Source organism: Dipodomys ordii, unplaced genomic scaffold, assembly GCF_000151885.1.
Source record: "Dipodomys ordii isolate 6190 unplaced genomic scaffold, Dord_2.0 Scaffold151, whole genome shotgun sequence".
Classification (NCBI taxonomy): domain Eukaryota; kingdom Metazoa; phylum Chordata; class Mammalia; order Rodentia; family Heteromyidae; genus Dipodomys; species Dipodomys ordii.
Genome location: NW_012267367.1, coordinates 89620 through 105929, shown reverse-complemented (window position 1 = coordinate 105929; position 16310 = coordinate 89620). Strand labels below are relative to the sequence as shown.

The window sequence follows — 16310 nt, the reverse complement described above, 5'->3', positions numbered from 1 at the left end:
CACTAATTGCTTGTCACCCTGGAAATGCATGCATTTGTCACTTAGTGAGCAATTCAAGGGGACACACTGATAGGTCCTCTTTGCATTTGGGGTCGACTAAGCTGAGATGTCCGTGCGGAACCGTTGCTCCCCCTCGTGCTCACCTGCATGTTTTGTGCGGCAGGTCCCTTCGTCGGGACTGCAGGGTCTCCCTCCTGTAGACCCACCCAGCGTGGCACAGATCTACCCGGTTCCTGCCAACATCCGGCCAGTGCTGAGCAAATACTGTGTGGAGGTATGGAGGGGGGCAGGGCACGAGCCGGGGCAGCGGGCCTGGCGAGCATGGTCAGAGATGTGCGGCGGGGTGGGCAGCTGCAGCCCCCATCCCGCTGCATTCCAGGCGATGCGCCCCTGCAGCACCTGCGCATGCAGAGCCTGGCCTCTGCCGCGTGGCCCTCAAGCTGAGCATGGCTGGCTTGTCCATCACCACCATGTGGCTCGTCCTCAGGTCCTCTTCTGGGGAGTCCGAGAGATGAAGAAGGTGCAGCTCCTGTCCGTGGACCGGCCCCAGGTCCTCATCGAGTGCGGGGGCCGTGGTGTGAAGTCATGCGTGATCCAGAGCTACAAGAACAACCCCAACTTCAGCGTGCAGGCAGATGCCTTTGAAGTGGTGAGGACCATGAGCTTTCTAGTCCATTCACCCCTCTCCCTCCCACAGAGGGACCCCCCTCCCCCGCTCCTCCATCTTGCTTGGCTTCTGGAGATGCTCTGGGGTGTCAGACGTCCTGCTGTCTGTTGTGAAAAGTCACAACTTCAGAATGAGATAAACCATGTGTGTGATTGCTGTTGTGTGCCATGTTTTCAGGTGTAATCAAGATAGATGGGAAAACTTTTGCCTGTAGCAGTGATGCATGTCTCTTCCCCCACTTCCCCCCCACATACCCACTGATCATATCAGCTCACCTGGGGGATTGTTGTAAGTGCTCAGGACTTACCAAGATTGTTGAATCAGAAGCTGTGGAGGGATGGGAAGACATCTTTGGTTTAACAAGCTTTATGGGTGAGTCTCCTATGAGCTGAAGATTGAGAACCACTGACTTATGGAAGCTTACTTTAATGGCTAGATTGTTGTAAAATATGTATATAGTTACCGTGGTTTGCAAGTTATTTAGGTTCCTGAGTTGATGTCTTTTGACATCTGTGCTTTTATTGCAATATTTGAACATACTTTAAAAAAATGTCTGTGCTGGTCCTGGGGCTTGAATTCAGGGCTTGGGTGCTGTCCCTGAGCTTTGTTGCTCAAGGCTGGCACTCTACCACTTGAGCCACAGCCCCACTTCTGGCTTTCTTCTGGCCAGTTGGATATAAGAGTCTTTTGAACTTTCCTGCTCTGGCTGTAGATCTTCAGATCTCAGCATTCTGAGTAGCTAGGATTACAGGCATGAGCCACTGGAACCCAGCTTCAACATACATTTTTATTTGCTCTGATTTGGAACCATAAAGTAAAAAATTTCCTTTGTCTAACCTAGTCAGCCTCATGACACTCATTCTAAATTTTCCAAGACAACAATTGAAGCATAGGCACAGAACTGGCAAACTTTCCCAAAGGGCTTCACTGGGGTTTGTGGGTTACCAAAGAAAGACGAATGGATTGAACATTCTCACTCTATGTTAAATGACTTGGATTCTCAGGCATGATGGAGAATGCTGTATCCTAGCTACTTGAGAAATTGGAGATCATGGTTTGAAGTCAACCCAAGCAAAAACTTAGTAAGACCCTATAAAAAGAAAAGCTAAGTGTGGTGGCGTATGCCTATAATCACAGCTGTACAAAAGCAGAGAAAGTGTGAACACAGTCCCAGGTTGGTCGCTGCAAAAGTGTGGGGAAAAACTTGAAAAATAAAATAAAAGGAGCTGGGATGTGGCTCAAGTAGTAGAGCACCTGCCTAGCAAGCCCTGAGTTCAAATCCCAACTGAAAAAAGAAGAGGAAAGAAAAAATGATGTGGCTTTTGTCTGTCTTATATATCGGATCAGGGTAAACTGTCCTTTGAGAAGAAAATCATGACTGCTGACACATGACACAATATAAGGGTTGAAAACACTGCCACGAAAAATATAGAAGTGAACATTTGTGCCATTCAAACTTGGGATGAGTCATGAGTAAGACATCCCTGGAAGTTTTTTGGTCCTGATTCCCTGGCTTGGGAAGATAATATTCTGGAATTCTGGCAAGCCACAAGGCTGACCTGAGGGACAGAGTAGCCAGACAGGGACATGTGGCTGGCTTTGGGCCTGCTCATGGTTAAGTCAGCAGGACAGATGCATCCAGACCCAGCCAAGACACTGACTGCTTTGCTCCATCTCTCCCACAGGAGCTGCCCGAGAATGAACTTCTGCACCCACCCCTGAGCATCTGTGTGGTGGACTGGCGAGCGTTCGGGAGGAGCACCCTCGTGGGCACCTACACCATCAACTGCTTGAAGCAGTTTCTGTGCAAATCCAGGAATCCCCTTGCTTTGATGTCACAAATCGACGGAGGCCAAGCTGAGCGAGGTATCTTAGATTCTGTAGCCCAGCCTATAGAGCAATCATGGCACCTGCAGATGCTCACAAGTACTTGGCTTTGGCTCAAAGAAGATACCCACACTCAGGTGGCTGGTTGGATCTCTCTGCCCATTTTGTGCCTCTACCTTTATTGGCTACTAGATTCTTTACGATTTATATCAGAGTCAGCTCCTTTAAGGAGACATCCTTGAATAGGATATCAGTTGCCTTCAGCTTCCTCCCTCTGCCCTTTTCTGATATTCTGCTTGATATGATTTTAGTTTGTTCTATTTTGGAGCTCGGGTGCACTGCATTGAGGTAATTGCACCTCTCAGTTCCATGCTGAATAATCATCGCTGAACTGTTCAAAGCTTCTCTGTCATTACATCCACCTTCCTCCGATGCCTTTCTTCTTCTATACTCCCAGTCCCCTCCACTGAAGGCCAAAAGGTAGCGGCCTGTTCAAATATAGTCACATTTGATTTTCTACATCCATGATTAAACAACATTTCTTTACTTGACGTTCTGGGTCAACACTATTAACATTCATCTATGTTGCTACATGTACGGTAATGATCTCATTACTATTGCCTATTGCCTCTCCCACATTATCCTTTTCTTTTCCATTTGCATTGGACCCTGAATCTTCCCACAACTCCCCCTTTCCACAGTGATATGATGGACATCCTTGTGTATGATCCCTGAGGGGAGATGCCTTGTGGGTATTTCTCTGAAATGTACACCCAGCCCTGAGATCACTCCATCACCAGGGAGATGCACATGTAATTCCACTGGGTACAGGCAGAGGGCACTCCAGAAGATTGTATGATTGCTCTCTCTATACTTCTTCCTTTACCACATCTGGAGCCTCATTATCCTCCTTCTCAACAATAACTCCTGTTCTCTGACTTTCTGGGGTTTTGTTTTGGCTTCATTTTGGTTTTTGGGTTTGCTATTCTGTCAGTGTAAAGAAGTATCTTATTAGTTTTAGCTTGAGATTTCTCTTAATTTCTACTAAATGCATACAACTTGTAATATCCCTGGCTGACATCCTAGCTCCCACTTCTGTGATTTGTTTGCCAGCTCTTTTGCTGCTGTTTTATGTACTTTGTTTAACTTTCCTTTTGAGTCTCAGTTATTGTTGCTGTTTGTATATCCTAGATGTAGATTCTAAATATTGCTTATATTTCTTCCTTCTACAATGGCTCCTAAGCCTGCCTACAGTCCTCATTTTCAGCAGAAATCTTTGATTTTGCTATAATCAGATCAATTGTATTTTCAACTTTATGGTTTGTACTTTTGGAATCTTATTTAAGAAACTCTGTCCTTTTGACTGCACACATATTATTTTAGCTTTCTGGTTTTGGTGTCCACATTTAAATTTTTAATGCACCTGCATTTGTACACAATTTGAGTTAGAAATGTGACCATATTCTTCTCTATAGGGTGATGAGGTTTCCCTATAAAGTTCTACTAGCTAGTCATTTCTCTCCTCATTTATTTTACTGTGATATTTTTCATAAATCACTCACCATATACCCTCATATATTTTCTTTTAGCTTTCCAGCCTGCCCTAATGATTTCTTTGTCCATGCGCCCAACACAGAGTAGATACCTGTGAGAGGTGGTTAGATTAAATTCCTTGTTAAAAACCCAGCATCTGAAGGCAGGGGGACCTCCAGAGTCCTTGACAGCCAAAGAGGCTCCTGACAGAAATATCACCACCTACTGAATTCTGCAGAACACAATGCAGAGAAGAGCACTTGGCAAGAAAGGACAGTGGGTTGTTTTTGTTTTTTGTTTTTCTGGTTCCTGAGCTTCTTTTGCTCAAGGCTAGTGCTCTACCAATTTGAGCCACAGCTACGCTTCTGTTGTTGTTGTTTTGTGTGTGTGTGTGTGTGTGTGTGGTTAACTGGAAATAAGGGTCTCATGGACTTTCCTTCCCTGGGTTGGCTTCAAACTTCGATTCTTACTTCTCAGCCTCCTGAGTAGTTGGGATTACAGGTATGAGACACCAGTGCCTGACTAAGGACGGTGTTTTGACCCTATAATTAATTACATCACCAATCTAGTTAAGAATCTTATCAGGTCCAGAGACACACCAGTCTCCCTAGTAAGTATGTGTATACCAATGCCCAGAGATCTGCCCACACTTGGGGTAGGTAGAATGTGTTGTGGACCTTTCAAGCCTCCAAAAGTTCCTCAAGTTATTAAACTGAAGAGAGACAATCAACCCGGGGGTCGCATGTCCTAAACCTTAATTTTCGTGATCTCAACACTCACGGTTGATGAGCACTTTCTTTGCTGAATCAGTAACAAACACCACCATGTATTGATTAGCTATCATGCACAGATGTCTTATACCACAATTTTTAGAAGGCATGAAAATGTGATCCAGAAATTTTAGGAACTTACCATATTTGAATCCAGACCTGATGCTTAGTATTTGATCTCTGAAATAACCGCCTCATATTTCAGCTCTATTTCCTAACCAAATTACCTTCATTTCAGCTACTGCAGATTCGCTAATGGTGCCTGAATCTTCTGGCGTCGTCGACTCCACCCAGGATCCCCCAACTGATCACATCTATGTGGATGTTGAGCCGCCTCCCACAGTGGTACCTGACTCTGCCCAGGTTCAGCCAGCCATCCTAGTGGACATCCCTGACTCCTCTCCTATGTTGGAGCCTGAACACAAACCAGATGCCCAGGAACCACCAAAAGATGGGAAAGTCAAGGTCAGATGTAATTCCTCTTTATATTCATAATACTCACTGGAATCTGCCCTGGAGGAGCTAGACACTAATCTTCCCACCAACTAGGTGTGTCACCTGTGCCAGCAACTTGGCATTTCTGAATATCAATTTCTTCACTAGTAAGACAGTTATTGATGCCTACCTCAAGAATTACTGTAGGATCAGAAATTCAATGTGCATGAAATTAAAGGGCTAGTCAAAGATGACAGTAATATTTAATTGACAGAAATGCTTCTGAATTCGTTAGCTTAGAAAGATACTGTTTTCTTCCTCTGGGACTATTGTACAAATATTTAGAGCCTATTTTGTACAAGGTCAGATCAGAACAAAAAGATGTGTTCTTTAAAAAAATGTCTAAAGAGGAATAAAACTTTCTCAGACTCAGGTAGCTGAGGCTCTGGAAGGAAAGATGGAAATATATCTAAAACCCTGCACAAAAGCAAGGATATGGTTAGTCGTTCTATATCATTAATGGAGTACTAAACCCAACATCCCTTTTAAGAAGTCTTTGTGTGGTATGGTTGTGCATTCCTGTAATCCTAGCGCTTGAGAGAATGAGATAGGAAGATCATAAGTTTGAGCCCCACCTGAACTAGAAAGCAAGATCCTGTTTCTCCTTCTCCCCTCAAAATATATGGTCTGAAGAAACTTCTTGCCCAGTTTACCCAAATGAACACAAACAAGACCGCCCTAAAGCTACCAGCACGACTATGTTTATTACAGCATTATTTACCATAGCTAAGATATGGAACCAACCCAGATGCCCCTCAGTAGATGAATGGATCAAGAAAACGTGGTATGTATACACAATGGAATTCTATACCTCCATCAGAAACAATGACATTGGCCCATTTGTTAGGAAATGGAAAGACTTGGAAAAAATTCTATGAAGTGAAGTAAGCCAGGCCCAAAGAAACATAGGTCCCATGGTTTCCCTTATTTGCAATAACTAGTATATGTCTGAGTCAAGCCGAAAAGGTCAGATAAGTTGATGTTAGGGAAATGAACCCCAAGATAAGTATTCAAATGTTTTTTTTTGTTTTTTTCCTTTTATGCAATTGTTTCTATTATATTTATAAGATGATTTCTATGTTGCTTTGTATGTTCCTCCCCCACAGTATAACCCATACTTTCACTGTTTTTGATGTAGGTATAAATTGTGGAGGGGAAGGGAAAAAAACAAATCGTTTAACTAGGGATACATGTGGACCCATTGCAACAATGAGATGTACAAGTCATTATGTCAAAGAACGGACTTAACAACTTTGGGGGGGGAGGGGAGGATCGGATGGGGGAGGGGAGGAGTACGGGAAGGGATGGGAAGGGGAAACAAAGAGGAGGCAACAATGCTTGATAAGAAATGTACTCGTTATCTTGCCCATGTAATTGTAACTCCTCTGTACGGTATTCTCACAATAAAAAAATTAAAAATAAATAAATAAAAAGAAACTTCTTGCCCAGTAAATGATAAACTATGGAATACAAAGAACACTCTGGGATCAGGGCCATTTTGTTCAGGTTCATGTCATCCCGCCCATTTTCAGTGACCAAGCCCGACCCCTCACCAGCTTCTCTCCATGGTCTCCACATTGCACTTGCTACTTTATGTTGGAATTCTCAGCGAGCGTTTGCTGAACCTGTAAAACTGTGGCAGAGATGAGTTATTTGACATTACAGCTCTGCATCAGTGCTTGTTGGAACCATAACACTATGATAGAGATGGGTTTTTTTTTTTGACATCACATCTCTGAATCCCTTGATAGCGTATCTGGCACACTGTGGAGGTAGGTACCCAGAAGATGATGTGGAGAGAAAGGATGAAGGGTGGGTGATGGGCCTCGTGTGGCCAGCCTCCCACGCAGATACCTCCTTTTGTCAGACATTATCACCAGGTTGCCTTCCGTGCCGCCACATACATTGTGCATGTCTTTTTTTTTTTTTTTTGCTCCTATTAAAATTAAAGATGAAGCTAACGGGGAGTTGACCACATTTATGACACTGAATCCTTCACAAAAGTAGTGAAACAGGCATGTATCATCATCCCTAGATGAGGAAATTGAGAATCACAAAATTGATATTAACTTTTGAAGAGGTTTGACGCTAATGTCCTTTCTAATAATACCGCATCGTGGCACCTTATCTGGTGCCCACTTGCTGCAGGAATCTCTCCATCATTGAGCTCTAAGTGTGTGAAATGTGGGATTATGTCAAATCCTGATACATCCCTGATGTCAAGTGCAGTGTCTTAAGACTGCTTAATAAATGTTTTCTGAATGAATAAGTAGATAAATAGACAATAAAGCTTTCATTTATTAAAGTGATTTAGAGAGTTACAGAACCAAGAGATACCACTTCTCAGTGGGAACATCTTCATTCTCCTCCTCATTCAGCCAGTTGGCCACTGGCATACCACAAGCTGAGAGCCAGCCAATAATCCATTCCTCATCCTTCTGCAGGATGCCAGGAAACCCTCCAGGAGATCCACTAAAAGGAGAAAAAGGACCATAGCAGATGAATCTGCTGAAAACGTCATTGACTGGTGGTCTAAGTATTATGCATCTTTGAAGAAAGCACAGAAGGTAAGGTCTCTCCTGCCTGCTACATCCAATGGATTCATCAAAGCAGGGTTTTTTTTGTTGGTGGTGGTGATGGTGGTTGTGGGGCTTCAACTTAGGGCCTGGTGCTGGGCTCTTTTGCTCAAGGCTAGCACTCTACCATTTTGAGCCATAGTTACATTGCCAGTTTTCTGGTGGTTAATTGGAGTAAAGGTCTCACAGACTTTCCTGTCTGGGCTGGCTTTGAACCATGATTCTCAGATCTCAGCCTTCTGAATAGCTAGGATTACAGGCCTGAGCCACCTGCATCCAGCTTCTTAGCACCTTTTACAACCCTAAATTCCACACGCCTCTTTATAAATTCCACTAGGCAAAGGCCTTATTAAGAGTTAACTGTTAATTGTAGGAGAATAAAAGGCCTAGAAGATTAAGGATCGTACACTACAACATTTCTACCTTCTAGCTGGGACCAACCCAGGATACAAGCTCTGTTGTAAGTGCTGGTAAGATATTTGATCCAGCATTGTGTCTCAGGAAATCTTCCCTCATTCCTCAGTGAGACTTGGGGAGATCCAATTGGGAGAAATGGGTTCCAAAGGTAGACATCAGTGAAAGGCTTCAACTGTGCTTGAATACAAGGCACTTGGTCAGCTGTCTCCAGCAGGATTCTACCAGTGCATGGGGAATTATCAAAGTAAAGGCAGGTCTTGGCCTTGGCAAATAGCAATAATTGCTGGGCTCCAGAGCAAGAGCAAGGGCTGATATACCTGGAACCAGACAAAAATGAAATCATAAAGCTAGAGAACCACAACAAGTAAATCTGGAAATCAGACTATAGCTCAGCCATTGTATTTGATAAGGTTTTATCAACCCCAAGTAAGAAAAGGAAGAGAAGTTCATTACATGTTATCAGATTTAGGTCAAGGAGGATTCTTCTGATTCTTTTTTTGTTTTTGTCGATTGTGGGACTGGAACTCAGGGCCTGGGTGCTGTCCCTCAGCTCTTCAGCGCAAGGCTAGCACTCTACCATTTTGAGCCATCTTCTGATTCTTTAGTTTAGAAAGATTACAGGTTTATCTAGGACTATTCAGAAATGTTGATATATAGCAAACTAGGGAACCTAGTGTTAGTTCCTCCAGCCTCTTTTCTTATGGTGAATGAGACCACTTCTTGTGAATAGTCAGCCCCTGGCCCTTTCTCTAGGACCCTCCTCAATGTCTGGTACACATCCAAGGATCCAACATGCTAGTAAGTGACACTCAAGAGTGGACACTGATGGGCTGCTCCAGCGAGGTATAAAACCAGTGGGAAGAGCATTTTGCCTTTCTGTGGCTGAAAGATGACTACTCCTAGAGGAAAGTGGTGTCTACCTCTTGGATCACTTTTGGTGGGGGTATGAACACCTCTTCTTCAGGGAACATCATCCTAACACACTTAGGACTTACATCTTTGAAGTGAGGTTTTTATCCTGAGAACTTCTTTGCGAATGACTACTCTTTCAAATGCCACTGTTTTAGGGAATTATGGAATTAAAACAGTTAGCAGTGGGGGTTAATAATCTTCTCTCCTTTTTCAAAGGCAAAGGAGAGCGACCCCAAGCAGGGCACAGGCAAAGCAGGTAAGTAGCTATTCTGTTGACGCTTGGACACAGTGTAGGGCCACGGTAGTAAGAGAATTATAGAATAGAAACCACAGGATATATCATAGAACTCAACTCTCAGGCCCCAAACAAAGAAGCAATCTCAGGATGCTGTTGAAACTGGCCTGAGTTCTCAGGTGTCTGATTCCAGTTCAGTGAAGAAATGAACTCTCTGGCTCATGTCCTACATTGGCAGTCCTAATGTAGAAACAGTAGAGTAAAAATAGGAGCAAGCTTGCATCCCAGGCCAAACCCAACAAGATAAACTTTAATAGAGGTGAGTGTAAAGATCTGGATTTAGGATTACAGAGATTGGATAGGTCTGGTTTGGCAGAAACTCAAACAAAAGAAGCCTGGGACTTGAAATTGCCACAAAGTCAATTTTAGCCAACAGTGAATCATGGCCTACATACAACAGCAATATCAACATTAAAAGCAACGTTTAGGTGACTCTAATAGCAGTAGAACCAGGGCCAGCCTCAGTTCCTCAGGCTCCTTGTAGTTAGTACATTTTAGTTTATATTTTTACCTATGACCAACTCTACGACAGAGACAGTAGTACCAGCAGCTGGCTGATAGGAACTACAGAAGCCTTCCCAATGTTACATAACTGGGAAGGGGCAGAGCTAGAAGTCTATGGCATCTTGATTTTCTCCAGGATCTGCTGCTGAAAGCTTACTAAGTAATCTCAATAGAATGACCCCCTGCCAGACTCTTAAGCCAAGTTTCACATGGAGCTAGATGAGACTCAAGTCTCTGAGGACATTTCAGAGGGGCATATAATTCAAAGCTCTAGAGCCCATTCAAATCCTCACTGTTCTTCTCTACTTGGACGAATGGGTGAGTCACTTACTGCTCGGGGCCAATTTTAATGAGTTCTTCTACCTGCCTGATCAGCCCAGCACATTGCCTGGTCCTAAAGAACCCATAGTCACTGCTGTTTCTACAAGAGTGCTATTGACTACAAGCTATATGTAGCAATCGTACAGTGAATAGTTATTATTTCTTTTTTCTTTTCTTTTCTTTTTTGTTGGTTGTGAGGCTTGAACTCTGGGCCTTGGTGCTGTCCCTTGGCTCTTCAGCTCAAGATGAGCACTCTACCGCTTGAGCCACAGCGCCACTTCCAGTTTTTGGGTAGTTTATCGGAGATAAGAGTCTCATGGACTTTCCTTCCCAAGCTGGCTTTGAACCATGATCCTCAGATCTCAGCCTCCTGAGTAGCTAGGATTACAGGCATGAGCCACTGATGCCTGGCTATGATTTCTTTTTTAAAAGGAAGATAACCACAGAGGACCCATGACAGAATGAGAGGAAAGAGGGAGTTTGAATTTGTTCTTTGTCACATCAGCTAGCATGAGAAATTAACTATTTCTGCTGCATTTCCACAGAGGCAAAACCGGATGAGGTGGTGTTAGATATAGAAGATGGCCCCAAGAAGAAGAAGGACAAAATACTCAAGAAGAAACTCAAAGGTGACGGAAATGATGGCATTCCCAACCTGGCTGTCCTCAAGGTATGTAGACATAGGAGCCACCACCATGGACAGGGTGGAAATCTCAGCAGCGGGGTCTTCTTGGTGCTTAGGTCAACCCCAGAAATGCCTTTCTTTGAACTAACTTTATTGTGTCTTCATTATAATAACTGCTACAGAGAAATTTACATTAATATAAGCAAGACAGTAGAGATTTTTAATACTTTTTATTGTTATAAAGGTGATGTTTAGAGGGGTTACAGTTACATTAGTCAGGTAAAGAGTACATTTTTTGACAATGTCACCCCTTTCCTCCCCCAGTTTTTCCCTCCCATCCCTATCCACAACATAGTGTCCAGTGAGTGGCACTGCTGTATTTGTTTCCTTTTTGTCCCTTCATTTCTGTGCCCCCTTGCCCTCCCAAAGACAGATAAATGAACAAACAAGACAAAAGGAAAAGCAAAGAAAAACAATGATGACTAAAATTTCTTGTTTCCATTTCCTGGAGTTCATTTCAATAATATTTTATATGATCAGAGGCACATAGACATTGCACCTTTGTGTTCCTCTCCAAAGAATATCCTCCTTTGTCCTCACTGTGTGTGAATGTCTAGAGTCCTGCATAATTTAGCATATCCTGGTGTATTTTTGATCTTGCTTCTGCATATGAGAGAAAACATGCGCTGTCTGTCTCTCCTGAGCTTGGCTTACCTCACTTAACATGATTAGTTCTAGATCCATCCACTCCCCTGCAAATGACATAACCATATTCTTTCTAATGGCTGTGTCAAATTCCATTGTATATAGGTACTTCATTTTTTGGGATCCACTCATCTATTGTAGGGTATCTGGGCTGTTTTCATAAGACAATAGGATTTTTCCATTTTCTGCATCCCCGTATTGAGGAAAGGCATAACTTAAACTGCCTTACTGTAGCCTGGCAAGGTACAGTGTGGGAGCTCTCCAAAATGTCCCTCTGGGAGCTTGACATTTATGATGATGTGGGCATCCTCAAAACAGCAAGCGTTTTAACTTCAACTAAAGCTCATTCCATCAGACCACAGTCAGCATTCATTATGGGGTACTGGTTAGCGGTATATTTATGGGTATGCACATTTGGACTATGAAAATTATGTATGTAGAAAACCAATCTGGGTAAGCGATTTTAATAGGAAACGTGAATATGTAATTATATTACCAAATATGAAACCCAATTTTATTTTTTACTTCTAAAGTATATATGTATGTATTTATACAATTTTCTACTTGTAACATTCATATCTATGTGCAGTACTATAAAAGAGTACTTTATTACTTTATATGTGCTAAGAATTAATAAACATTAATGATTTGAATTTCCTCAAAGTACTATAAGCTTTATCTAATAACCAATGAAACATAAAATGGTTTTTCATATTTGTAATTGAATACTGTAAAGATTTCATTGCTGTTGTTTGGAATTTAAAATTTAATCCCACCAGATGCTGGTGGCTAGTGTCTACAACCTTAGCTTCTTAGGAGGCTGAGACCTGAAGATCATGGTTGGAAGCCAGCTGGACAGGAAAGCCCATGAGATTCCTATCTCCAATTAACCAGCAAAAATCTAGAAGTAGAAGTGTAACTCAAGTGATAGAGCACCAGCCTTGAGCAAAAAAGCTAACAGACAATGCATAGACCCTGAATTCAAGCCCGAGTGTACATGTGCATGCATGCATACGTACACACATGCACGCACACACACACACACACACACACACACACATGCACAAACACACTGAACCCAAACATTTTGTAAAATTTGAAGTAGTAGTTTCTAGGATTGCTAAGCTACCTGTGTTCCTTTTGTTGTTAAAGATAAGTTAGAATAGCCTCTGGCATTTTTCCAAGGGATATATATATATATATATATATATATATATATCAAGGTCCCTTTTGGGGAATCTTGGCATGTCTCATTAAATCAGTCCTGAGCCCTGAGCCTTCCTTCCTCTTTAGCATAACCTTTTTCCTCCTCCCTAAAGATATACGATGGTGATCTTGAGAGTGAATTCAACAACTTTGAAGACTGGGTAAAAACCTTTGAGCTCTTCAGAGGCAAATCTACAGAAGAAGAGCAGGGTCTGGACGGAGACCGAGTCATCGGGAAGTTCAAGGCAAGTTCCCCTGATCTGGTTCATTGTCAGCCCATCAGCATCAACTGTGATTCAATTCTAGACATGATATTTTGGTGTTGAATGTGTATAGGGAAAATCCTTAATTCCTACTCAAGACCTTTCTAGAACCCCACAGACCCAGTTGCAGTCTTTGGTGATACTTTCAGTTTGTGGCCAAGGCAGAGCTCAGTCTGTGGAATCTGAGCAGCATCATTTGAAAAACCACTGAGCTGTACTCTGCACTCCACACTTTGCACACTCCTGGCTAGTCACCTAAAACCAACCAGACCTTACATTTATGGTATCAGCATCACACAGTAATAGCTAGCATTTGCCACCTACCTACTGCATGCTGGGTCTTTAATATGAAGCATGGCGTGTGGCACAAAGCCAGTGTTGTAGTTTGCCAATCTGGATTTAAATCATAGTTATAATTCTGATCAGCTGCAAGACCTGGAACAATGTACCTCCCTGAGGCTCCAGCACTGAAATAGGAATACTGCAATGGTCCTGTGCTAGGATATTAAGAAACTGACCCTGCTCCACCAATGTACCGTGAAGTGCAGATGTAGGCAGGTTGCACGAACTGCCTGAGGCAAAGGTAGTGCCAGCCTTGGGATGTGGGCATCCGGGTCTGTGTAGTTTCTCATGGATCATATATATCTCCATCTTGTTTTAATGGGTTGCATTTTCTGGTTCCAGGGCTCCTTCTGCATCTACAAAAGCCCTGAGGATTTGACCTCTGAAGACAGTGGGCAGCTGAGAATCCAGCAAGGGATTCCACCTAACCACCCCATCCAAGTCTTGATCAGGGTGTACATTGTTGCGGTGAGATACCCTTCTTTGCTCTGAGGGAGTATATTAAGCTACCTAGGCTGCTGTAACAAAATAACACAGATGAGCGCTAAATCAACTAGAATTTCTATTGCAGGACTCTGGAGACTGTATGTCTACGATCAAGGTGCTGTCAAGAGGGGTTTCTGATGATCTCTTGCTGGCTTATAAATAAATCAAATATATGTGCCCTTTTTCATTTATTTATTTATTTTTTTGCCTGTCCTGGGCCTTGAACTCTGGGCCTGAGCACTCTTCCTAAGCTCCTTTTGCTCAAGGCTAGCACTTTACTACTTGAGCTATGGCTTTTTCTGTGATTAACTGGAGATAAGAGTCTCACAGATTTTCCTTCCTGGGCTGGCTTTGAACCACAATCTTCAGATTCAGTCTCCTGAGTCATTAAGATTATAGGCATGAGCCACCAGCACCAGCATTATATGGCCTGAGGTGCCTGTGAAATGGGAGCCAAGGGCTCTGGAATCTTCCCCATTTGTTACAAGGACAGAAGGCTATTGGATTAGAACCCTGCCCTTTTCAGTCAGAGGTATTCAATTCAGTCAAAACCGAGTATAGAGTTTGTGTAATAGAGTAGACATTTGCTGGGTTCTCATTCAGGGAAAACATTTCCAGGTATCTAGGACTGTTCTGAGGAGCTCAGCTCTCTAATTGCCTCCCAGCAGGAAAACAAACTGAGGAGGCTAGAAGATCACAGGCAAGACAGGGAGAGGAAGAGCCACGGCAGAGGCTGACCGCTGCCACTGGGAAATTCTCCCCAGCGGAAGCACCATTGCCACCAGAAGCTTCATTTTGAACAGAGTTCCAAGAAATACGTTATCTTCTGTAGGCTTCTTCCCTTCTGATAATAAGACATAACACCTTTTAGTCTTATTGTCAGGAAGCTAGGGTCAAAATATGACACTTAATGAAAGCAGTTGTGTGAACCCTTATGGTTTTGTGGATTTGTTCTCAGTTTTTCAAGTTAGACTTGATTTTCAAATTGTATTTGATTATAATAACCTTGTTTTATGTCAACTTTCCTGATATTGTCTATACTGTGGTTGAGAGGCAAAATGAAGCATAAAATGGGAACCAATTATTTAATGCTGAAGAAGGACTAAGTGTTCTCCCATAATGCACTTCTCAGGTATTCTTCAACATGCCAAGAACCTTTGCCACAATTGCCATTGACAAAGATGTTGGGAGTCAAAGTAGTCTATGTCCTTATGAAAGTCGGTCTAGTTGGACAGATTAGAAGAATTGAACAGGATCACTGACAATTCTGGTGTCTATATTAAACCCTCTTCTCTAAGATGATTTAGACTGCCCTTTTCAAAATTTCGTTCAGGAAGTATCTGTGTCTTGGGGGATAATTAATAGGCATTCTTCAGGAAATAGACCTTGTGTTCAAGTAAATTGGAGAAATAATACAACTAATCATTTATTTGCCTTCTCTATTTCCTGAGATTTGCAAAGTTAATTTGCACATTCAAGGCTGTGAATAGTAGAAGCAACCCTATTGAAACCTTTAATGCCATTTTCTAAATCTTATTACCCCATATCTCTTCTCCCCCAAAAGAAAAGCCTGTAAAACTAAGGCTCTGGAGACAGATGGCTCAGGGAATACAGAATTGAGAGGATAAATAGTAAGAAGGAGAAAAAGATATTGGTGTGAGCTATAGAGATTGAAGTAGGATCTGTCCCTTTATTCATTATTCATTCAGCAAATGTCTACCGTGCTCCTTTTCTGTGTTTAGTGCCTGCTAAAGGCCAATGTGCCTGGTCAGGTTCCTGTCCAGGAACAGCATGGGGGAGGGAGGGCTTGGGCTGGAGCTGGAGGACAGGAGGGAGTTGTGCAGAGTCTGAGGGTGACAGCACTGGTTTGTAAGCACAGAGACGTTCACTGTAGTCTGAAAACTCAGTGCTATGTGCTGAATTTTCTAGTAGTGGTAATTTTCTAGTAGTAGTTCTTGACCTCCTTGTGTAGTCTTCTCTTTTATACTAATATTCTATGAATTGACTATGTAAGAAATTGGTTTTTGTTTTTTTGGTTTTATGGATATTTTTGTCAGTCCTATGGTTTGAACTCAAGGCCTGGGTGCTGTCCCTGAGCTTTTTTATTTTTTGCTCAAGGCTGGCATGCTACTACTGAGTCACACCTCCACTTCTAGTTTTTAGGTGGTTAATTGGAGATAAGAGTCTCTGGACTTTCTTGCCCTAGCTGGCTTTGAACCATGATCTTCAGATCCCAGCTTTCTGAATAAGGTTATAGGCATGAACCCCCTGTGCCAGGCCAAGGCATTGTTTAAAAATACCATGATTTAATAAAATGAAAAAAGTAGCACAAAACTTCTTTAAAATTACATAAATAACCCAAATCT

At 42.6% G+C, this 16310-nt stretch overlaps 1 protein-coding gene across 1 annotated transcript in view; it reads left to right on the top strand.

Annotated features, from left to right (window-relative positions):
- The window catches only part of Fer1l6 (fer-1-like family member 6), a 119638-nt gene that overhangs the window by 66951 nt on the left and 36377 nt on the right, over window positions 1–16310 (top strand). Inside the window, exons 22-30 of the mRNA XM_013032223.1 lie at window positions 164–274; window positions 488–649; window positions 2353–2533; window positions 5036–5262; window positions 7737–7859; window positions 9414–9453; window positions 10863–10987; window positions 12967–13098; window positions 13801–13926. Of these exons, the coding sequence (XP_012887677.1) occupies window positions 164–274; window positions 488–649; window positions 2353–2533; window positions 5036–5262; window positions 7737–7859; window positions 9414–9453; window positions 10863–10987; window positions 12967–13098; window positions 13801–13926 (1227 nt within the window). The remainder of the gene's footprint in view (window positions 1–163; window positions 275–487; window positions 650–2352; window positions 2534–5035; window positions 5263–7736; window positions 7860–9413; window positions 9454–10862; window positions 10988–12966; window positions 13099–13800; window positions 13927–16310) is intronic.